Raw genomic sequence first — 24,751 nt, 5'->3', positions numbered from 1 at the left:
AAATGAAAAGTTCTCCCCAACAAAATCCTGCTCGCTCCAGCCCAAGTACCAGGTAAAGGGCAGCCTAGCAAGACAGAATAAGTTTAGACAATAACAGGTCTACTCTAGCCAAACATCACAGGACAAACTGTGACTCACTACCGCCCATGCCAACAAAATCTGAGTGGAGAGACTAGATTTCGACCTTTGCCAGGCTCTAATGAGGTGCCCTAACTTCCTTGCCCACCAGGGTGGTGTCACAGGAGGGCTAGTGGAGAGACAGGGTTTCCACCATTGCTCAGGGCTAACGGGTCCACACAACCCCCTGTAGCCTCCATGGAAGTAATGTGATGTCCCTTCAAACAGTAGTTTAAATTTATTTGTTCAACATATATTTAGAGGAGCAGCTTGAATGGAGAAAGAGTGGGTAAGAAAGCCAATCTGGTTACTATTCTCAGACTCTGTGCCGTTATTCCAAGCAAGTCACTCTAACCCCAAACTTGTTTCCTTCACTTAAAAAACAAAATGCATAAGATTAACTGAATCCATTGTCCTTACAAAATAATTTAGAAGGCTTCTACCCTCAAAGGCAACACCCACAGTCTGTACAAGTAGTTGTCCTTCCAACTACATAAGATACTCTTGTTAAGTGGCGTTTTTGGTAAATACAATTCATCCAGCTTACAACGTTTCCAGGTGCAATTTATAGACCGGTGCTCCAGATAGCCACGCACTTCTTATTCCAGCTCTGCTTTCTGTTCTTGGTGTTTGAGCAGCCTCAGAATGTACCAGAACACAGTATTTCCCCAAAGCATGATACATAGTGTTGTAAAGTTTATTTTAGGAGTTAAAAGTCTCATCAAATTGAATCCCCTTGTGGAAATAAAAAGGCTAGTCATTGATAGCAAAGGGAATGGGAAGATGAAAGTCTTTCATATTCAAACTTAAAACTCACTTTAAATGCTTCTTGCTTTATTCCTTTCCTTCCAAGTCTATTGTTGCTAATATCAATATATGTCAAAGTGGTTGGCAATTCTGGGAGCTGCCTTATCTTGTTGTCACGCAGGACAAGCTCTCGGAGTTGAGGCAGCTTTCTGAATGCATCTTCATCAATCTCAGATATTAAATTTGATGTCAGATCAATCCTTCTTAGATCATCTGGAAAAAAGAATGAGGGAAGTAGTTAAATATTCTTGAATATGTTTTGCTCACATAAAAATAGGAATATAAATTTTCCCATATACAAGCAAATATAAATATGAATTTAATTAGCAATGGACAATTAATGAAACAATTATTTCTAACAACTTTGTAAAAATTTAATTGTTTTCCCCAAATACTATTCATATTTATGCACTTGTAAGAAAGTGTAAATTTAGCAAAGAAACTGACTCATTATATTTAACTGGTCTTTTCCCTATATTCTTCATAAACTTTGTCTGGATTTTCTATTTAAAACATTTTTCTCATTGATGGCAGATTGTTGTATTTTCTAATAGTAATAGATGCATTAGCATTAAAATACAAAGGCATTAAAAAGAAACTTTCGAATGATTAAAACACTTAATGAAGACAAGTACCAAAATTCTTCAAAGTTGACAACAATTATAAAGTCAGATTTAGGTTTGCATTCATCAACCATAAAGCAATTGTGCTTTACTTGAAGTCTATTCAAACAAGCCAGATCCTAGTAAATATATGACCATGACTTTCTACTCTTATTGTTACAACATGATAATGAGTTTTAACCTATAAAATAGAATTATTTGTGATTTTTCTTTAGTTGAAAATAGTTTGAGAATATCAACAACTATATAGTTTCATAACAACCTTTAATTATTCATCATATTTTCTTATAAAACAAACCTTCAAACGTAAAAATAATTGATTTGAGTCATATTTGGATATTCAAGTTTCATTTTCAGTACCAACATTTCACAGTGCAAACATTTTAGGAAAAGTCTGTAAAGAGAAGGATATTAGTGCCATCATCCTTACTTAGGCTTGCAAAATCATTTCTGTTGATCTTTTTAATTCTGTTAAAGCGGGAATAGAAATAAGCAGTGTTCTTGGGCAGCGGAGGAATAGCATCAAGTTCATGGTCGTCACAGTATACAGTGGTACTTATACAAGTACACAGAAGGCAGGTTGGAAAGTCTAAAAGAAAGAGGCAAACAATATATGTAAGCAACAAAAGCAATTTCTAACAAATTATGTGATTACGAATATTTATTAAACAAGATTCGAGTCTCATACAGACTATTCTGGCATATTTAATATTTTCTCATATAGTTTTCTTTAAATGGAATATTAAAGTCAAATATACCAACTAAGGCTACCCCAATAATTAGTATATTCTTTGTAATGCTTTAAAATTTTATTTTAAATTACTGAGTGAATATTGCATGGTTATTGCTCTTATATTTACTGGAAATTCTATTTTCAAATGTAAATATTAAGATTATGGTTTTTATAAATTTAAAACATCACATATAATATTTTTATTAGGTCTTTCATTCAATATTTAAACAACCCACTGAAACAAAATCAAGAAGAAGATAGGGCAATAATCATTAATGTTAATTCACTCAATGTGCATCTATTAAATCTTTTCTTTGTAAGTGGCACTGTGCTAGCTGATGAAACAGTGGTGAGCCAAAGAGACAGTTCTGTTTTATAATCTGCTGTGTAGGACGAATGTTTATCACACAAATAAATAAAATGATGACTGTGGTAAATGTCAAGAAATATCATAGGAGCATAAACTACAGGAATTTGATTCAGTCTGAGAGTCATCGTTTTCTGAGGAGGTGATAATTGAGTTGAAATCTGCAGGAAGAGCAAGACTTGATTATGCAGGTGAGAGGGAAGAGCATTCAGGCAGAGGAAGCAGCAGGTGCCAAGTCCCTTCACTTTGGAGGAACCAGAAGGTGGTCCCTGTAGCTACAGCACAGCGAGCATTGCAGTGTTTAAGACATAACACACACGGGCCTTATAGGCTGTGTTACAGGTTTTGTTCCTTATCCTAAGGATGGGCAGGGGTATTACATGATCAGATTTGCATGTTAAGATGTCATGCTGATTGAAGGTAAGCTGGAAGACTGAGGGAGGGCCAGCAGGCAGAGAGGAGATGAGTTATCTAGATAAAAGATGATGGTTGCTTGGCTAGGGTAATGGTGATAGAAAAGACAACAGATCCAAAAGAGTTGTCAGGCTGGATTATATCTCCATTTATTAATCTAATTGTTTTCTATCACCCCCGTACATACACACTCCTACCCGTCCTTCACTCTTTGTTTATTGGTCATGTAGAGGACAGTGAGCTTCAAGGGAGATAGAGAAGCAATGGCCAGAAGAAAAGAAGGACAATAGGATGGACGATGGAGGCCAAGTGGAGAGATAGTTTGAAGGAATAGGGAATAGAAAATAATCTAAGCCTCCTGAGATGTCAGTTAAGGACTGAAAAATGTCTCTTGGATTAGTTACTGTGGGGATTATAGGAAACTTCAGTAAACACCGTGGAGTGATGAGGCTGGAAGCTGGATTACAGCCACTGAAGGAGGAAGTTAGAGGTGAGGAAATAATTACAGCACATACAAACAATGCTATTGAGATGTTTGACTGTAAAGAAAAAGGAAAGAAAGATGGTGATAACTGTAAGAAGACATATTTGTGGTGTGTATGATGAGGAAATGGACTAAAGTGGGAGAGATTTGAAGAAAAGAATCCAGAGGAAGAGAGACTGAATATAAAAAGGATCCTGAGAGGGCAGCAGGAAATGGGACTAAAAAAAAATGGGAAGAATGAAGATTTCAGTTTAATTTAAAATCTGTGGTGTGAAGGACGCATCTGTGAAACCAAGGTTCCTAGCTCAATCCCTGTATGTATCATTTAGTTCATTGAGAGAAAGTTTGTTCTATAATTTGTCAGTTTTCCTAGTTGTTTCTGGTCACTAGTCATAGCCTGGAAAAATTATGAATTAACTTAATGTAATTCTACCACTGTTACTGGAAAAAGAGTGCAAAATTCTGATAATAAATCATAGGTGTAGTAGGGGGAAAAAACCACAATCGGAAGAATTTACATCCCACATGTGGGAGGACAGACTGTTCCTCTGTTGTAATAGGAGGAGATGCATGGATGTAGATGTAGGTAAAGTATACGTCTGCAAACAGAAAGACCAAAGAGCTGCTGACCGGAAGACAGCATTTTCTTTGTGAAGGAGGTGGCTAAGCTCTCTGATGAGTTTGAGGAGTTTAGGGAGGAGGAGAAAAAAGTTGTGAGACATGAGATGGATGGGGAAAGTGAACTAGCCATGAGAGATAGAAGAAGAAAGTGATGGAAGACTTTCTTGGGATTGCTCAGTGTCAATTCATCCCCATTTAGCTGAGACTTTGCTAGTTTTAGCACTGGAAGCCCCCGGACTTGGGATCCCTTCACTCCCAGGCAAATCGGGACATTTGGTTGCCTTCGTTGAAGGAGCCATTCGTGGTTTGAAATCAAGAACTAGTAATGCACCTACTAAGGTCTTATTACTGTTGTTAAATAGAAAAATCACTTATAATAACAGCTTCAGGAATGAAAACTATTTTAGGAATGTAAATCTAGGAAAAAATTTTAAGAGAGAGCTATGAAATATTTAATACTTGCTAATTTCTCTAATCACTGTTAATGAATATTTGCTACTTATCACAGTTTTTAGAAAGTAAAGCATTTTGTTCTTCTATATATTCATAGTCATGCTAGTTTAATAATCACTTAGGGTAATTATATATAGTCACACCAGTTATTATTTAATTCTAGTTTTTTCCACTCATAACTCAAGCCTACTTTATGTGGCTTCAGAATACTATTTCTAGAAATTGGTATTCATAGTAACAAATAATATTTTGATTTTTAATGTTTTAAATATTTCCAAACTATTTGCCTTTGATAAATTTGTAAGATTTAAATTTAATTTTAAGGTTTAGAATTTCGAGAGATGCTTCCTCTTTGGAAAGTAAAATGTGAATTAAAATTTTAACTTCATTGCTTATTCTCAGACTCCTTTAGAGACAAAATTTTTTTTAAGTCATACTTTTTCTTATATTGTTTCAAAACTGACATTATTGAGCCATAAGTTTTACTAAAGCTTTTAAAAAGATTGGACATTCTGCTCTTCTATTGTTCCTGGCTCATCAGGTAGTGATGCCAGATCAGTCAACTTTTGAAAGATCTGAAATTACTTAAAAGTAAGTAATGTTCTAGAGATATTTAATTTCCCTATTTTGAGGACTTTCTGCTGGATACGTACATTTCCTTCTCACTGTGTGTGTATCTCCCTGGTTCTGCCTGTAGCATGTTCTGCTACCTCATAGAAAGTTGACTATGTGGAAAGAATATGGTGTCTTCATTAAAGACAGGATTTAGTGGCCTCTATTTTCATTCCAACACCCCTACGTACCACTTCCATGACCTTGGACAACTTTTATAGTATTTTGGAATTTTAGTTTTCCTATTTATAAAGTGAAGATAATAGTAACTAGTACTTACTTAGTATTGTTATATCTCTTCAAAGAGCTAATGTACATAAAACACTTTAGTGGCTGGTGTATAGGCAGCATTTCACAAAAGACAACTTTTTTACACTACTTATTGGTGAACAGTTAAAAACTCACAGAAGCAGAGGGTAGATCGGTGGTTACCAGGGACTGCAAGGAGGAGGAAAGAGAGCTGTTCAACAGGTGTAAAGTTTCAGTTATGTAAGATGAATTAAGTTCTAGACATTTGCTTATAACACAGTGCCTATAGTTAACAATGCTGTATCGCACACTGAAAAGTTTGTTGAGAGTAAACAAAAAAGATATACTCTCCTATCAAGAATAGAGTATTGAGAATAACTAACATTTATGGTGTTTACTGTGGGCCAGGCACTAACTTCACTCAATTAATCCTTACAACAACTCTATGAGGTAAGATCTATTATTTATTATCCCATTTTTTAGATGAGGAAACAAAGGCAAAAAAAATATTGAATGCTTTGCTCAAGGCTGTATATCTAGCAAAGTCTCAAAGCTGGGATTTGAATGCTCTCTCCTCTCTTCTGTTCTCTCAGTGTGTTCTGTACAAACTTTTCTTATATTACCTATAACACATTACTGTCTCTAAGTTGGTTTACATGTCTGTCTCTCTGTACTAGACACAAATATCTGTGAAAACAGTAGTCATTTTAAGATAAGTCTTGTGTCTCCAGAATTTATAGTACAGAGACTCTTGATACTAACTAAACCTTTGCAATGGGAACTCTATACCCCCTCACAACACCATTCTCCGTGTGTGTAAAAGCGTTCTGGTGTGAGCCCACTTGAACAGCCCCCAGGGTTGACACTGACAAATTCTAACATGAAATACCGACAAATCATAGAATCAGGTTCAGCACCAGGAATTCCTTCTCATGACCTAAATAAAAGGCCATGGTTTACATCAACTTCAGGCCCTACGAGATGGAGTCCAATGTTATGAAATACTTTCTTCTCTTTTCCTTTTCCTGCTGCTTCCCAGGACTGAGTGAAAAGAAGCCTGTTTTCCAATAAGTACACAGACAAGACACAAGCTTGCTTCAAACCCAGTGTGTGAACTTAATATCTATGTGATCTCTGGAAAGTTCCTACGCTTTCTGAGCTAGTTTCCTTGGTAATAATGAAAAAAATTAATACTAATACCTTCACAAGGAGGTTGCAATAGTCAAACGAGATAATGTGAAGTGCTGAGCATTATGGCCCACAGAAAGCATGTGCTCAATCAATGTAAAATATCATTACTATCATCACCATCATCATCATCGGCATCCAACATCACTTGATCTCCTTGAACTGCTGGGGCCTGATCTCTCAGACACGGATTCTGATCTTGCTGATAGTGTATCGTTTGTTCTAGAAATGCATTCCACCGCAAAGCTTTCTGAGTAATGATGCCAGACAAGTATTTTGACCCCAAATCTTTGGTTATTTGATCATGTCCATCATGCCAAAGCGGAATTATTAAAACAGCTTTATATTTTAATACAAAATACATGTATATCTCCTGCTTCAAACCTAGCCTATAACAAAGTTTTCTCCTTGGGTCATGGGGGCTCCCTGCAGAGTTGGAGCTTGGCAGTTTTGAGGAATGAACAAGTGGACTTCATTACAATCCAGCTTTGATGGACCTGACCTTCATTGGTGTGTGGGCCCAGAACCCCAGGGAATTCAGGCTCCTGTGGAGAAGAGCCATCAATCAGCCTGGGGGTGGACTCCTCTTCCTCTTCCTCTTCAGCCTCCTTTGGCTGTGGTGGCGGGGTGAGGAGCTCTCTGTTCCCCGAAGGTATCACTGTCGCTATTTCAATCTGAAAAAGCAGCAGAATTTCATCAGGCAACCTTCTCAATCACCCTCTGTGGCAGTTACACAAATTTAAAATGTATCCATCTTTGCCGCAAGAGGTCGCTGGTGTTCTGAAGTTGAACAGGGTGGGGCGCCTGCTTGCCTGGGGAGGTACATGCGGTTCCAGTTACTGTTATTGTTTTTAATTAATTTTGTTTCTCAAATCTTAGTAATAGTTTCCAATGCCTTTTTAATTTTGGTCTTACTGCTCTTTACAACATTAAAAATAACCTCGTTTATTGTTTTCTAAATACCTAGCATTCCAAGAATACGTTATTGTTGTGAAAGATTCAAATTAATCCAGAAGTGTGCAGAGTAAAATCCAAAGTCCCCTTCATCCTGCAGCCCTAGTTCTACTCCTCTTGTAGACAATAACCAATAAGAAATCGATGTGTATTTTCAAGTCCTTTTAATCCTTGGTTTTCTAGATTCAAATATTCTGTTCCTTTACAATGACTTAACACTTCTGCCAATTGCATTTTTAGTGAAAAGTATCCTTTGTACTAAAATAAAATATATGGACACAAGAAAACTACATGATTTGATTATGGAATGCTATTTCTCATATATTTTCACTATTATTTGAATAACAAATATTACCAATAATATTTGGGTATTAAAATTGACCTTTTTGAGAGCTTTGACAATAGGAGGCACTTTTATAAAATTTAAAAAGCTTCTCAAAGATTTTTTTCATGGCTTCTATTTTAGATTACACTTGCACTTACACTCTTCTTACTTGCGTATTTTATGTAGTGAGTTGTTGCTTCTAAGAACACTGTTTGCATTAAAACAACCCATTACTCTCAACTTTCTTCCCTTATCTCAACGTCTGTTCCTTTGTATCCCTTAGTAAATCCCTACCTCCCTACCCTACATTCCTGCCGACCTTGTAACTTTGGGCAGGAAATCTGTTCAAGACAATTGGTTATCAACATGTAGGAACCACTCTTTGAGGCCTAGTTTTTTCATGGCATCCCAGAAATTCCAAATTCTCCCTGCCTCCTGATTCTTTCCATCCTTCTTTATTTGCTTTCATTAAAAAAGAAAAACACACAAATAACTTTCTAACTTATTTAATGTCAAAATGGTATGCAAGCTATTACTTTCATGTGTAAAATAAGTACATAATTAGGCTAGATATTTTCTGAATATTTTAGATAGATGTTTCAGTTAACCATAAAATTTTAAGATAGTCTTATGATTTAATGTCACTTTTATACACTTGAATACATTCCTTCACAAATGAAAATTATCCTTTTAAGGAACGCTAAACTTTTTTTGTCAGTTTACTTTTCTGGATGTGTCTCCTTCTATGTTTCTGTAGTTTCTCCATTTCAGCCCTTCCTACATTGTATGGGATTGATTCCATCAGGTTTCTGCCAACCCAAGCCTACTTGATGGTACGCTTTGAGTTATGTCTTTTATCTTTGTACCTCAAGGCTGTAGCATAGTAGGTGATCAACAAGTACTTACTGAATATAATAAAAAAATTTTGCTTGTCCAAAATAAATCTAATTCACAGCTCTATGCTTAATTTTAGAGATTTTGCTGAGAAAACAATCAACGAATGTATTAATGCGTTGAAAGCAAACCAAAAGCAAATTACAGTGTATTTGGTGCATTAGGAAGCCATACATGAAGATATTATAAAACGTGTCTAGAAATCTCTGCTTGAGAAGATTGGGCACACTTCCCTAAACAGAGAAACATACGGTTTCCATCTGCAGGGTCGGAAGGAGGCAGATTCAGAAGGAATGGATTTGCAGAGAGACCAAAAGGAGGCTCTGGGAAGAGCGGAAATTGAGACAGATCTTTCATGGAATGGAGGCAGCCTAAAGGGAGAAACACATTCCAGACACATTGCCTTGAATCTTTAGCTTTGTAGAAAAATGTTTGCACATACTTTTTACAGATAATTGTTTTTCCACTGATTTGATGTGAAGCTGTAAGGTCTCACTTGTCATTCAATATAATGAGGCAAAATAACTTTTGTGTTTATCAAAAACTGTTTTGTTCATGCTTACTTGCTAATAAAATGTGAATGTTGAATAAATTTTAAGACCAAAGAAAAGGAATGTTTTTTCAGTTCAGCAAAGTTACAGAACTATAGCCTCAAAGTACTGTGTCTGGAGAGCCTTTTGCATTGCAGACACCATTTATTCTCACCATTGAATAGAAGTGAGTTAGATTTCTGTCGTCTTTTCCTCTTTAACGATTTTCATACCGTGATGTGAAGCTGTGAGGCAATGCACACAGAGAAATGAGGCCAGGGAAACGTGACCACCTGGCTCTCTGTGTGGCAGACTTTATGCTTATGCTGCAGAAACCTAAATTTGGGAATAAACACAAATGGCCAGAAAATATCCCTGCCCCCCTTTCTCAGGCTGCAATTGGTAACACTCAAATGCAAACATATTTGAGCCTCTGATATAAATATTCATTCTTTTAGAGTTTTTCTCCACTCTTTTTCATTTTGCCTCCTTATTTTACTCTGACTTGCTCCCTACTGAATTGACTTTTTGATCTAATCATTATATTTCCGTAAAGTTTAAAAACACAATACAAGGTCACTCCCACATGTGACCTTGAGCTTAGTTATCACTGCACTTGCTTATCTTCTTGACCCAGTACCAGCAGGGTACATCTTTGAGTTGATTGTCATCTCATTCTATTCTCTTGTTTACTGTCCTTTAGATGACTGATGCCATGGTAGACTGTGTTTAGAAGCACCTTCCGTGTCCACGAGAGAGGTATATCTCTACCAGGGATGGCAAATGCATAGCCCATAGACAGTGACCTGGGTAGAGTGACGTCTCAGCAGACGTCAGGCTGGAGAGATAATAGTGCCAAGAGGAGTCCTCCACCCTGCCTCAGCCTCCACACCCAGCACAGACTTGACTCCACAGAAGCAACCCAGCACCTCAGTGCAATCTCAGGAAAATCAGGGCTGAAATGACCCCGAGGTGTCTTAGATGAAGTTTCTGCTCCTGGAGAAATAAGGAATCTCAGTAGAAAGTGAGTTAGTTACAGTTTTTTGTACCAGATGATGTGTACTCAGACTTTTACCGGCAATATTTATATTGTTATTAATAATACTGCAAAAGATTTGAGACTTTTATTCCCCAATAGTCAGCAACGTTGCCCGTAGAAGAATCTTCCTATAAAAATACTCAGCACCATTTTAAGTGACAATAACATAAAGGGGGGGGGGATAAATTGGGAGATTGGGATTGACATATACACACTATATATAATAGATAACTAATAAGGACCTACTATATAGCACAGGGAACTCTATTCAATACTCTGTAATGACCTATATGGGAAAAGAATCTAAAAAAGAGTAGATCTATGTATATGTATAACTGATTCACTCTGCTGGACACCTGAAACGAACACAACATTGTAAATCAACTCTACTCCAATAAAAATTAACTTAAAAAAACAAAAAACAAATTTCAATCAAATCTCCATTTGTCCCTTAGCAAAAAGCACATATAAATGATCCATACAGCCATATTAACCATATTACTACCGTTAAGCCTACTTATTTATCTGAATTTCAGAGTAAAAATATGAAAAATTAATATGTTCAGAAACAGCAGTCACACTTCTTCCTAATTGTCTCATTCACCACTGATTCCTTCAGTAGAGACCACTTGTTGACCATGCCGCTCACACCTGTTCAAAACACGCACAAACCATTTGCTGCTGTTGAACATTGTGTTTGAATTAATAAAAACTAATATATTTTGTTTTTTGATATTTTAATATTTTTTCATCTCTGCGCTTAATCTGCCCTAAGTTTCCAATGAGGAACTCAATGAAAATGTAATATATGTGTGATGGAAAGAATGCTATGAAAGAATTTGTTACTCAGATTTGATTCCTATCTTTATGAATGAGTGAAAGGATCACTAAATGAATAAGTGAATTTGTAAATGATGGAAGGTTCACCAGTCTTTATAATTGTCTAATCAACCAGACTGAATGTCTGTGCCAAACATTACACTTAAGTTATGATCAACTGTCCATTTTACCCATCATTAATATTTTCTAAACATCTATAAATACCATTGTTTTTTTCTCCCTGTCTATTACCATCACCATAATCTAAGTTACTTTTCTCTCTTGCCTGAAATAACAGTCATAGTCTACTTACAGGAAGTTGGGATCTCCTCTACTATATATTCAACCTTCAGTGAGAATGAACTCTTAAAAATACAAAACTGATCATGTCTACCCCTGTTTGAAAGCCTTCAGTGGCTTTTTATTGCTCTTGATAACCAACAGAACAATGGCCTTGAAGAAGCACTGCAACATATTGATTATGAGGAAGGATCCAGACTAGATGAGTTTGAATCTAGCCTCGCTGTTTAGGCAGTTACTTTACCTCCCTGAACTTCAGTTTCTTTATTTGTAAAATCCTGATATAAATATTACAGCTGTGTTAGGATGAAAACGTTAATACACATAAAACACTTAGAATAATGTCAGACACATAGTTAAGTGCCATGGAAAGGTTTGCTATTATTATTAAAATAAATTTAAAACTCTTTGATTCACAGAGTCCTGCATGGTTTGCCCTTCAAGTGTCCTCTGCCTTCATCTCCTGCCAATTGTCCTCTTTTGCTGCACTGGCCATCTTTTGTTTCTTATACTCTCCATGTTCCTTCTTCTATAGGACATTTGCATGCACTAGTCATCTGTTTGGAACTCCCTCCACTCCCCAGCTTTTTTTCCCTTATTTTATTTTTAACAGCTTTATTGAAAGTATAATTGCTATACAAAGAACTTCACATATTTAATGTGTACAGTGTGATGAGTTTGGATATGTGCAAACATCTGTGATGCCATCATCACAATCAAGATATTGGATAATATCCACCACCTCCCAAAGTTGCCTTGTAATTGCTTATTTGCCCCTCATATCTAGTTCAGGTCTTACTTCCTCAAGGAAACATCTCATGATCTTTGTGACTTAGACAAACATGTTTGATGAGTGGCTCTCAGAGCTTTGTGTACTTCTTTTGGCACAGCCACCATTGATTTCATGGTAGATTTGTGTGTTTTTTTTGGATTGTTGCAATTATTCCTTTTCTAAGATCCTTTGTAACATGACTTTTCAACTCCTGCAATCAAGAAGTAGAGGGTAATTTCTCATCCCTTGAAGTTTGAATTTAGACTGGCCTTCTGATTTGCTTTAGTCAACAGAATGTATTGTTGTGTCAGTTCTGAGGGTAGTTCTCCAGAAATATTGCATGTTTTCATTTGCTCTCTAGGAACCCTGCCCAGTCATCATATGAACGAGCTGGCTCCAGCCTGTTGGAACATGACAGAGCACATGGAGTACAGGAGAGCCATGTAAGCTGAGGCCAACCTAGTCCATCCATCCCTGAACCAACCCAACAGCTGGTTGGAGATATATGAGTGAGCCCAGTGCAAACTAGAAGCGTAGCACAGCCCAAATTGCTGAACTACAGAATTGTGAGCTAAATAAATGGTTGTTTTAAGCCACCAAATATAATGATGAAAAAACAACAATAAGGTATATAACATTAACCCTCATGGGGACATAGATATTAGTTAAATAGTCACATATACAGCACAAAAATCTGTACCAATAATTGTGCACATTTAATAGATTTGTAAACTGAGGATGGAAGGAAGGAGGGTTAAATAAACTGCCTGAGGTCACATAGCTTCTGTGTAGTAAGGCCAGGATTTGAACCTGATTATCGTTGCCACAGAACTGCACAACGTCCTTAATATTTACTGATTCTGTACTCAGCCAAAAAAAAAAAAAAAAAATCATGCTGAATAATCTAACTTCTTAAATATCTTCATTCTGAGGAAGAGGAACTCTGGATAGGAAAAGTGAGCATTGTCATCGCTGGGAATGACTTCATATTATAAATTCATAAATGGACTTTCTTGTACATATTTTAAGCCTCACATGATTTTTTTTCTTGGTGTCATTTATCAGCCTACCATCAGCTCTGATGGTGACTGATTATGTTAGTCAGTTGCTGAACCTGAAGGCTGAACACCCTACCAAGGCCATGTTGCCCTGTGGGAGCACTTGGCAGCCAGTCGTTCCCTGAAATTGACAAGTATAAAAAGAAATCACATAACAGTGATGTAGGTAGAGTGTAAAATTCAAACCGCATTTATTATAATTTTCTCTCACTTTCGTGAGAAATAAGTATTATGTAGAATGAAACTCTAGTCTGGTTAAGCATGATGGCTAAAACAATTTCATATATTCACCAAATCATTTCGTTTTCCTCCTGGGCATTCAGCTAAAATAAATTTTCCAATTTATTTGACTCTAGCTTGGGTCATGTGGCTAGTTCTAGCCAACTGACGGGGAGAGAAGGTCATGTGCAACATCTGGTCAAATTCAGTGAAGAATAAGCATACTTTCTTCAGATTCTTTCGCTTCCCTTAATCTGTCAACAGAAGATCCACTGTGACAAAGGTGAGGATGGTGACGTTATAGCATGAAAGATGTTCGAATCCCTGAATAACTACTTGGAAGACTAAACTCATTGACCTGCATTGGGTAGTCATGTCAGCAAGATATAAATTTTCATTGTGTTAAGCCATTGGGATTTTGAATTGTTTGTTACAGCTGCTAATGTAACTTGCCCTAATATAGACCTTTTCAATTTTTGTTTTCTTATGTGTTTCCTAATTAACCTGATGGAACAGTTTCTAATATTTTGGGGGTTGAGCTATCTAGCACATATCATTGACATTAGAAAAAATAAATGCACATTTTTTTGTCTCTCTATCCTCTCTGATTTCTCTTTTACAAACAATTGTTCTTTGATCTTGGTTATTTGGTATAGTACTTACTGAAATATTATATCACTTAATTTTAGTGAATTCACCATTGTTTCAATTTATCTTTAAATCTCAGTATTTTATTAAGTCAAAATTAATAAATCTGTATAATGAATCAATATCTGCAAGTCAAAATTAGTTAATGGCTTTTTGTTTAATCAAAATAGCATATAATAATCATAACATTTGATATTGACTTGCTAAGATATGTATGTATTGACGAAACCATGTAAATGCTTCCTTTTCTTTTAATCTATCCTAATGTATGGTTACTCTTCATAGATAACTCTACATGGTAATGCTTCTTTGTATTCAGTGCAATGTTTAAGTGAAAAATTTAATGCAAAAGAAACAAAAGCTAATGATTTAAAGGTTCCATTTAATCATACCCTCCCTAGTCTGTGTCTCTTCTGGGACCTCAGCATTTTTTTCTTTGTTCACATGTTTATTTTCTCATTTCCTTTCCTTGTTGTCAGAACATGGCAATATTTCATTTTTACTTGCCAGAAAGATTTTTTACTTCAGTTTTATCCCAGTTTATTCAGGACTCTGTTCACCATCATCCCCTTAGACTCCAGAAACTTAATAGGTTTCCAATATCTTAGTTCTCACAAAATATATCATCTAGTTCTAATTGAATGTCTCCAAATAATATTGGTAGGGAACTTTGGCAAAGGCTGTAGAAACATTATTTAATAGCAAAGTCAGTTCATGTTCCCTTTCCCCTTACTGCCCTTGTTCCCCAAGTAAGGATGCCAGGACAATTTAGTGTAGGCTGAAATCAGTAATCTCATGAGGATGGGGGTAGGGAGAGACAGTCAATCACAGTAATTGAAAACAAAGAAGTTGGACTGAAAACCAAGATATTTAGAAACTTTCAAATGCTAGCTCTTTATTTTATGATGAAGTAATTTAGTATTTTTTTAAGTTTCAATCTTTCCCATCCTAACACAAAGCAAATTGTTCCTTCTAACACAGGCTTTATTGAGGCACAAACTATAACAAGCTGTGCCTTTTAATATGTAGAACTTCTCTGCATACAACTGCTGTTCATTGATGATGATGTTGATGATGTATATATTATCAGATATAATTATAGACATTTTGAATAAGAAAACGTGCATTTTGGAGGATGTCACAGGGAGGAGCAGCTAGTAGCCAACTGCCTTCAAAATAGATAGTTATTACATTAATTTTTTTCCTAATGTACAGGATCAGTGGTAAAGGCTTGAAAATTTTTACAAATTTAGAAACCTGACTTTATCTCTCAGGGGAAGAATTACTTTAAACAAATTCCAAAGACTGTACTAAGCCAGGATGCTAGCGTGAACCCTGTTATTGCCACCAATATGTTCTCTGTAGTCTCTGTAGCTTCACTTGGGGGCCTGATTATAATCAAAAGTTTGTAGGAGCAGAACAAAGGACCCTGGGCATATCAGCTGTATAATAGCATAATGTAAAGGAAGGGCTGTCTTTCAAGGGTTCAAAATCCTTAGATTTGCTGACTATCATTAAGTTTTTGCAGGCATTAACATGATAGAAATCCTCCTGCCAGTAGGAGAAGGCTGCTGAATAACAGTTAATTGGCTTTGGCAATATTTCACTCTATGATCTTACTTTTTAATCTCAGTACCAAAATGTACGAATCCCCTTCAATATCCATTCTATGTATGTTATAGATTCAATATAGTTATTGTGAAGGATTTTTATCTTAAATGTTCTGTATTTGATTTCTTTCATGTTTATGTCTTTGATCAGAGTTTTGATATCATAACTCCAGAGAAAACACACTTTAAAAAGAGTTGATCAATCCTCAATATCTTTTAGATATATTTTATTTGCTTTTTTCCTTGTATGCATTAAGAAATGGAGTGTTTAATATATTTACATATATACCATTTACCTCTTTAAAGCCCATATTGAATGTTAACAAAGATATTGATATGCTGTCACTGTGATTATCCTTTGGGGCCCACCTATCTGCATCTTATGTGGAGTACACTGACATCACAAGCCAATAATTGTACGACCTGATGGATGACGACATTACCAAGTAGTAATTCTTGAATTATTTCAATGCCTGTGTGTGCGTGTACCTTAACAGTGTAAGCCTCTCTGTTCCTAGCAAACTCAAGACAAGGTTTACCATAACTTGGCCTAGGAGTGTTAGAATGAGAAATTTGTGGAATTAGGGAGGGTCTAATGAAAATCAGGCATTTAAGAAAAAGGCTATGTAGGGCAATAAGAAGTCAGGTCCCATCTGGGGTTAGAAATTAGTATGGTAGGAGAACATGTCCAGGATAGGATTATCCAACTCAGAAATGTGAAGATTTCCAAAGATTTTTTGAACAGTGTTACTTTTGGCAGATTTGTAATTTACTGATTTTTTAATGTCTCTGTGGAAGATGCCACAAGACAAAATCTGGAGAACTATGTCAGAAAAACAAAAATCTGGACCAGAAAGAAAAGAGAAAAAGGCTCTCATTTAGCACACAGTACTAGAGAAGTAAAGGGGCCAAGTTAAAAAGCATATTAAACTGGTTAAAAAGATAGTACCTGACACACTAAAAGAATAGCTGAGGGACGTCAAATACCTGGGTCCTACCCCCAGAGATTCTGATTTTAATAGTCTAGGGTGTGGTCTAGGCATTGAAATGTTTTAAAACTCTAGAGGTGATTCAAACATATGGCCGAGGTTGAGAACCACTACACTAGAGGGGAAATTAATTCTGCAGAATAGGATGTGGGAGACAGAAATGCTAATTAAGTCCTGGAACTTTGAAATGTTGAGTAAAGTCTTGATGGGAATATGGTAGAAGGATTGTTTTTTACTAGCCTCCCAAGGACCACAGGCATCAGAAACATCAACAGCAGTTTCAGTTCAGGAATCTGCTGAGGCTGATTCTCCAGCTGAAAAACAAAACAAAACAAAACAAAAACATGGGGAAGAAGTGGAAACTCTCTGGGAGGCAGATTTCTTGAATTCCACAGCCTGAAGCAAGAGTAAAAGCCCCTGCCCTGGGGCACATAGCTTCCAGACTGAAGAAACGCCTGGCTGAAGATCTTTGCTTACAACAGAATCTGTCACTTGACAGAACACATACTCAGTGCAACACCAGGTACCAGAATACCAGGGCTTAGCAGGAAAATGGGAATTCAAAGGCAGTATGCAGAAAGAAAGAGAAGCCCAAGATGGACCTGGTAATTGGGCCTGCCGTCACTCACCTGTGCTAGAAAACAGGATGTATAAAAACTGTGCTAAGAAACAGGAATATCTCCAATAATACTCTGAGAGAAGAGCCATTGTGTTTGGGGATGTTGTGCTGCTCATACCATAGGTGCATCAGAATGACCTGGAGGGTTTGTTAAATCATTGATCACTGGGCCCCCCTCTTGAGTTTCTGATTCGTTAGGTCTGGAGTGGGACCTGAGAATTAGCATTCCTGACCAGCTCCCAGGAGATGCTGACGTTTTGAGAACAGCTGCTCTAATAATGGTAACACAGTGCCATAACTTAACTCCTGGTGGGAGATTTCTCCCAATTGTACTTGAGCTCACAGTATGCAGACTAGAGACAATGAACATACGCTGACCAATATCTGGATGAGGTCAAACCAAGATTTCTTCCATCTTCCAACTTCTCAGGTACCATCAACTCTCTTCTTGGTCTCTGGTAACAGTATGTACTGGTTTGGGGAATATACTTTTGCTTAGAATAACTATTTTAGGGACTCAGGATTACCTGGTTTTTAAAAATTTGATGGGGGTTAAGGTCAATAATGTGACAATATTGTATGTGCAATTAATGCTTCATTCTCTTTAAATATCAAGGTCATGGGAGACTTGGTAATGAACAGATAGCAATTTATGTGCCTCTGAAGAACTACATCTGTATGTAGTAGAGGCTACTCAGGTTGTAGTTACTGAAAGAAGCCAGCTTGACCCAAGCAAAAAGAATTCATCTAGCTGGGATGAAGCAAAAGAAATTGAGAAAGGGGAGTTTTGGACTGCATATTCTTTGGACTTTTAAATCACAAGGCAAATAATTCTGACTTTGTACAGCAATATCTTTGGATTTAAACAAGTTTAGACTTTAATATGCAAGAGACATTAATGTGCAGTTTTTAATTTTTCCTCAAAAACTTTATAGAGGTAGGAGAGCTATATGCTAATCTGTGTCCTCTATGTTTCTGGAATTGTCTTATTGGAGTGTATTTACTTAGCATTTCATTTCATTGCAGAAACTCTCATAAACTCTGATATTAGATAATGTGGCTTGATATAATTTGAGGTAGAACGCAGAACTGGGAGTGAAATTTCAATCTTAGGTGCAGAGAGGCCTTTGAGATAAATTCACTGATGTTCTTGGATCCACTTCAGAGTTTTCTGGGGCCAAAATCTACAGACTTGCAGAGGACATCTAAGAGTGCCAGTTGGCATGAGGGCAGGCCTCACGAAGGTAGGAGTGACTGTCCTAAGAAATGGGCTGCTTTCCTCTCTTGACATGGAAAGCTATATTGAACCTAATGGGCAAGCCTGATGGCTTGAGAGGCCACCGTGTTGGGGAGTGGGTATATCCTCTGTGGGCCCCTTTACTCACTCCTCCTATGAGAGGAAGAAAGACCAGGGTAATTGGTGAGTGAGAGAAGGAGCTTGGCCTGAGTGGTTCATCTTTTTTTTTAGGGCAAGTTGCCTGCCTGTCAGGAGCATAAGTTCTGGTTTGCCCCTCTGTGCATGCACTAAGGTTTACTGTATTCTGAGGCCTGTGGTTGACCAGCATTGCCTGTGACCGATGACCTAGTCTGTTTCTGAAGTTTTGTATTAAGAAGCCCATAGTTGCTTCACACCTAAGTCATATATTACAACCTAGCCTTTATCAGTAATAAAGGGGATATTTTGAATGTTATTTGTCTGAGTCCCATTTCTGTCCCTCAGTTGATTCTAAAGTTAGGTAGGGCATAGCAGAAGCACGTATGAGGTTCCTTAAAACCTAACACTATTGCCCAGAAAACTTCAATATTATATGTATCTATATGTATCATAATACAAAATGGTATGCATTTTCAAATATGTACTTGGCCCCTGGCTTCATATTATTTTCTCAACTATTATTTTTTCTTTGCCTCACTCTCCTAATTTATATTTTTATACTATAATGTAATATAACATAATTAATAATATAAAATATAAGATGTGATATTATAGATAATATAATATACTCTATATTATATATATAATAAACTATGAGATAATATTATTGCATGTAGCTTATATTTAATCTAATTTTATCTATATTTATATTTATTATATATATTTATATATCTATTTCTGTATTCATTATAGCTTCTATTCATGTAAGTAGACTTACATACTGTTCAAAAAAGGTGGTGGAGGGCTTCCCTGGTGGCGCAGTGGTTGAGAATCTGCCTGCTAATGCAGGGGACACGGGTTCGAGCCCTGGTCTGGGAAGATCCCACATGCCGCGGAGCAGCTGGGCCCGTGAGCCACAACTACTGAGCCTGCGCGTCTGGAGCCTGTGCCCCGCAACGGGAGGGGCCGCAATAGTGAAAGGCCCGCGCACCGCGATGAAGAGCGGTCCCCACACCGCGATGAAGAGTGGCCCCCACTTGCCGCAACTAGAGAAAGCCCTCGCACGAACCGAAGACCCAACACAGCCAAAAATAAATAAATAAATAAATAAAGTAGCTATAAAATTAAAAAAAAAAAAAAAAAAAAAAGGTGGTGGATAAACATACAAGTAAAATAATGGCAGGTTTGGAGACATAATTTCTCAGCATATGTATATATTTTGTGACTGAACTCATAGAAACCTTATGTCCCAATAACTACTGATCTTGTTTATTCTTATTTTTTCACTTCCTTTATTGTGTTGAAATTGTGTGTTTATAAGTTAACTAGACTGAGAGATACTGAGGGGCAGGGAGGGTCTTGGTCTGATTTACCTGCTTCCGTTCCTGGCTCTCAGCAAGAGACTGGGAAGTGGATGCAAGGTGAACCCATGCCCAGTAGAGTTAGTCTTCATTATAGCGCAAATCCCATCCCTTCCCTGACGGCTCCTCTGATCACCAGTGCATATGCTTCCGTGGCTCTTGATTCAGTGACTGATTCCATGGTAAAAGTAACATTTATTGAACATTTGCTATGTGCCAGGCTCTAAGTTAAACCATTAAGTTTTAAATTTAATTCTCACGAGTTATATTATAAATAGGAAGCTGAGGCTCAGAGAGGTTGTATGACTGTCCAAGGCCACACAGTTGGTGTGATGGACTTGGGACTCACACATGAGGAGACTGACTCCATAGCCCGTGTCACTCAACACTGTGAAAAACGGGCTCTCAAGGATGAATGGGGTGTGCGCATGAGCAACACCCAAAGCTAGTGGTTTCTCCCACCATTCTTTGTAGTGTGTGTGGTAATGATTTAAGTGCCTAGGCAAAGCCAGAGTGAGAAGCAAAAGTCCTCATCTGTTTATTTGCTTAGTTTAGGGTCGCCACTCTGCCAGTCTATACCTAACCAATAAGCTCAGTTCCTCAGCACATAATATTTAAAGTATAGGCCCATCTCCCTTTTTGTTAAAGTCTTCGAAATCCAGAATGCTATTTGGATTTTTACTCTAACACTAAGTAAGATATTTGTAAAACAAAACAGAATTTTAAATTTATCTTTCTCCCAAATTATCCCACCACTTGCTACTCAGTCTTGAAAGTATTCTTTGTTGTTATCATTATATCAGAAATTGGTTTCTGAACATGTTAAAAGGCCCTGGGCCGTTCGGCCTGAGTTACTAAAGAATATTCTTGTGGGTTCCACATGCTGGCATGTAGGTATGCTAAGTGCAGTGAAATTCTGCTCTAAGCATAAGTCTGGTACTCAAACTGATTTAAATGATTCATGTTAATTATCTAAAAGAATGTGACCATGAACATTGGCAGTGAAAGCTGTATCTTATTTTCTACTTTATCTTGAAAATGAATGAGGAAGAAATGTGTTTGGCAAAGATTGCTCAGTCCCCATATTTTTGACAAAGCTGCTTTCAGTTCAGAAGGATCATCTGTCCTGTCTCTCCCTTAAATACTTTGACAACTAAGAGAGATGCTTAGATAGTGTGTTAATTGCAATCACTTGAAAATCTTTTTCTGATTCCTAATAATCAAATTACTTAATTTCAGAGAAAATAAACCTCAATATTGGACACAGCTAAAAGAAGTAAAGATGAAAGAGAAGGAACAGGAAAATAATGGAGGTTTTCGTGCCAGGGTCTCTCTAGTTTGATGTTAAAAGAACCTGGTTTAAATTTTACTCTGAAACTTACTAGTTGAATAACCTTCGGCAACATTCTGATCCTTAGTTGTTTTTAATAATAATAATATTAATAACAAGTCTTATTTCAAGGGACAGTTATGATAATTAACTTATATTTGTGGTCTCATAAATAATGTATAATACAGATACAAACACAAACAAATCACTGGCAAATACTATGAATAATTTTTTGTTTCCTGTGAGCCTGCATGATTGTACATTTTTGTTGCTTCATTTTTTTAAGGTTTTCAAATAGCTTACAATAAGAATCAAATGGTTTAAGGCTGCTTTTGAAAGAAGCATATGGAAAGTCAGTCAGACAATCGTATTAAAAGATCATCAGCAAAATTCTTTCCTCTCATCCTCCAGAGGATCTTCAGTGAAAAGGGAGGGTAAAGAGAAAGATTAGCTTTTATTTTTTGCCATATCCTGAAAAAGAATATTTACTTCAGGCTGACTGACACTTTAACAAGTTACTTCTTCCAATAAGAGGTATTTTATATGCCAACCATATATTTGAAACTTTAAAACATATTGTATAAATTGGCCAAAGTGAGACATAATTCCAAATATAAAGATAAAAGTATTGCATGCCTTTTTCGCCAGAGGAAATAAATTGTAGAAATATTTGTAATTTAATTACTTTTTGTTCAGAAAGTATAAAGATGAGTTTTGAGACCAACTGTCCTCTAGCATTAGCAAAGTTCTATACCAATTTATTATACTTAGATAACCTAATTTTAAGATCCTTCTTATACATCATTATCTAAAGTGGATGTTGATTTCTATAAGTGGTCCTAAATTAGTTTGATTCTACTTAAGTAATTTCAGGTGTTACAGACCATCAATACGTATTCTAAAAGAATAATAATATGTGTTGCATAACACCCTGTTATGACAAGAGAAAAGAAATCATTGCTCCATTGTTAATTGATACAACTGCCTTCACTGAGTTCTCTCACATTCCTATAACTTAACTAAATTTAATTTTCATCCCTTTGATGAGCTTATAGCTTCTTCATCCATAAATGCTATTTTTGAAGCTGAGTGTGTTTATTTCAGTGGGAGTTTTCTTTATAGGGTTAATTTTAAACAATCTAGCCACTTGTTCTTTCTGTGAAAGAGAAAAACTGGCCTTCATTTTAAGATCAATGGAGAGTAATAGCAAGAAAAGCATTCCTCATTCAAGAAATGTCCTATTGGCCAATTGTTACTGATGTGTTTTTTTTTTATTAGTTGTTAATGTTATTTACTTATGAATGCATACCTTATCTCATTCCAGAAAGTATATAAGGCAGCTTTTAAAGCATGTATGGTAATACTTCAAAAAAATCTCCATGAGGAGATTAGGATGATAGGAAAATAAAGGTGTGGGAAATAATATGACGCCAGGGAAGAATGAGGCAACAATTAAGAGCCATTTTTCTGAGCAAAATGATAAGCACACTTAGTTACAAGATGTATGGCCCAGAAAATAAACAAATTTCTCAAAAATTGCAACCTGTTCCTCCACGTTCTCATGAAAGAGCATTGTGTGGCGTTGTAAATGCCCTCACGCCACCCTACAGCAAGCACAACCAAGTGCTTCTTGGGACCACAGGGTATAACATTCCTGGTATTTATTGAAGATGCAGGAACAGTGCAGGGTCACTTAAGTAGAGGTAATTATGTAAGACTAAATAATGTGATATAGGTGAGGAGAAGTCTAATTATCTGGTTGGAGCCAAGGAGAATTTCCTGGAGGAATGGAAGTTCATATCTTTCAGCAGAACTTCCATAAATATTAACATAGTCACTGAGTACTTTTCTGGGCAAAATAAATTACTCATGGTCAGGACCAATGTTTTTTCAGACCTAAGAGGAATGGAAAATCAATAACCCAAAAACTATAGCATGAAAATGGAAACAAATACCTGCCTTGGTCAAAAACGCAGTCTCAACTTAAGCCACTCAAAGAATACAGAATTTTGAACTATTTAGTTTTGTGGTGAACCCTTTAAGGAAAATAGGGAAATGTTTCCCTGGATCCTAGACTCCCAAATATATATATATATATATATATATATATATATATATATATATATATGTATATATATGTGTGTATATATATGTGTGTATATATGCATATATTCAGGTTATTACTCATAACTTAGGTATATGTTGGCAAATACATATTCACAATTATTCTTTGAAGTATAGACTAAGTAGTTAGTCTAACTAAGTAGTTAGTCTAAGCCATTTTTTCCTTACAGTAATTAGATAACAGTCAGTTGTCTATAAATGTTACTTCTAGTTCACATTAGTCACCCATAGAAGAATGCTTTTCTTTCTAAGAGTGCAGTATAGAATGCACCTGGCATTCAGCTCAACCAAAACCAGTTCAAGTTAAAAGGACAATTAGAAAGTGGTCAAAAATGGAGGGAGGATAATATAATCTTTCATTAGTCTGTTGGAAATTATTTTCTGATATGAGAACATCACTATGATTACCCATTATGAATAACTGTAATCTTAGTCAAGTTACTTAACTGCTCTGTGTCTCAATATCCTCGTCTATATTCAATGGGAATAATAATGGCACTTCATTGTTTTTTGGGGAGGAATAAATGAGATAATACATGTGATATTCCTAGAACACTACTGACATATAATAAGTGCTCAGGGTTAGCTAGTATTCATCAGTAAGCAAAACGTCTGCATTTTGGTCTTGTGGCTTATAACCAGTTCCTATCCATATCGTTAAAGTAAAATGAAAGCTCAGTAAAAACTGCAACAACTTTATGTTATACCAACAAATTTATCCACTGGCTAATATCGAACATTATGATGGAATTGCTGGGCCTAAAATCTTTTTCTAACATAGTATCCAGTGGATCCTGGATATTCTAGATCATCAGAAATCACATAAGTCATGAGTCTGAAATACTATTGCTGCATATAATTTTCAAAACAGAAATACTTTCAATTACCCTTTTCCAACCACTGAGGAGGTAATGAATATACTACCACCAATAGAAATCAATAAAGCTCTATTGAGATTCTAACCCTGGGAATCAGGGGTGGTTTGGTTCACTGACTAGATAAATTGTTGGACTCATAAATGGAAGCCTTGCAGCCTTATAGTAATTCAAATCTGGCTTTCAGAATAAAAAGTTTAAATCATTACATTGTAGTAGTTTTCTGTTGCTGCATTGCAAAT

The 24,751-nt window shown here is 36.3% G+C and overlaps 1 protein-coding gene across 1 annotated transcript in view; it reads right to left on the bottom strand.

Annotated features, from left to right (window-relative positions):
- EPYC (epiphycan) overlaps positions 1-24,751 on the bottom strand; it is a 34,503-nt gene that overhangs the window by 6,123 nt on the left and 3,629 nt on the right. Inside the window, exons 2-4 of the mRNA XM_007165906.1 lie at positions 7,171-7,342; positions 1,978-2,136; positions 935-1,137 (exon numbers count right to left, since the gene is read on the bottom strand). Coding sequence (XP_007165968.1) covers positions 935-1,137; positions 1,978-2,136; positions 7,171-7,342 — 534 coding nt within the window. The remainder of the gene's footprint in view (positions 1-934; positions 1,138-1,977; positions 2,137-7,170; positions 7,343-24,751) is intronic.

This window comes from Balaenoptera acutorostrata, chromosome 11 (genome assembly GCF_949987535.1).
Source record: "Balaenoptera acutorostrata chromosome 11, mBalAcu1.1, whole genome shotgun sequence".
NCBI classification, from domain to species: Eukaryota; Metazoa; Chordata; class Mammalia; order Artiodactyla; family Balaenopteridae; genus Balaenoptera; species Balaenoptera acutorostrata.
Note: the sequence above shows the minus strand (reverse complement) of the source record. Positions and strands in the feature narration are given on the sequence as shown.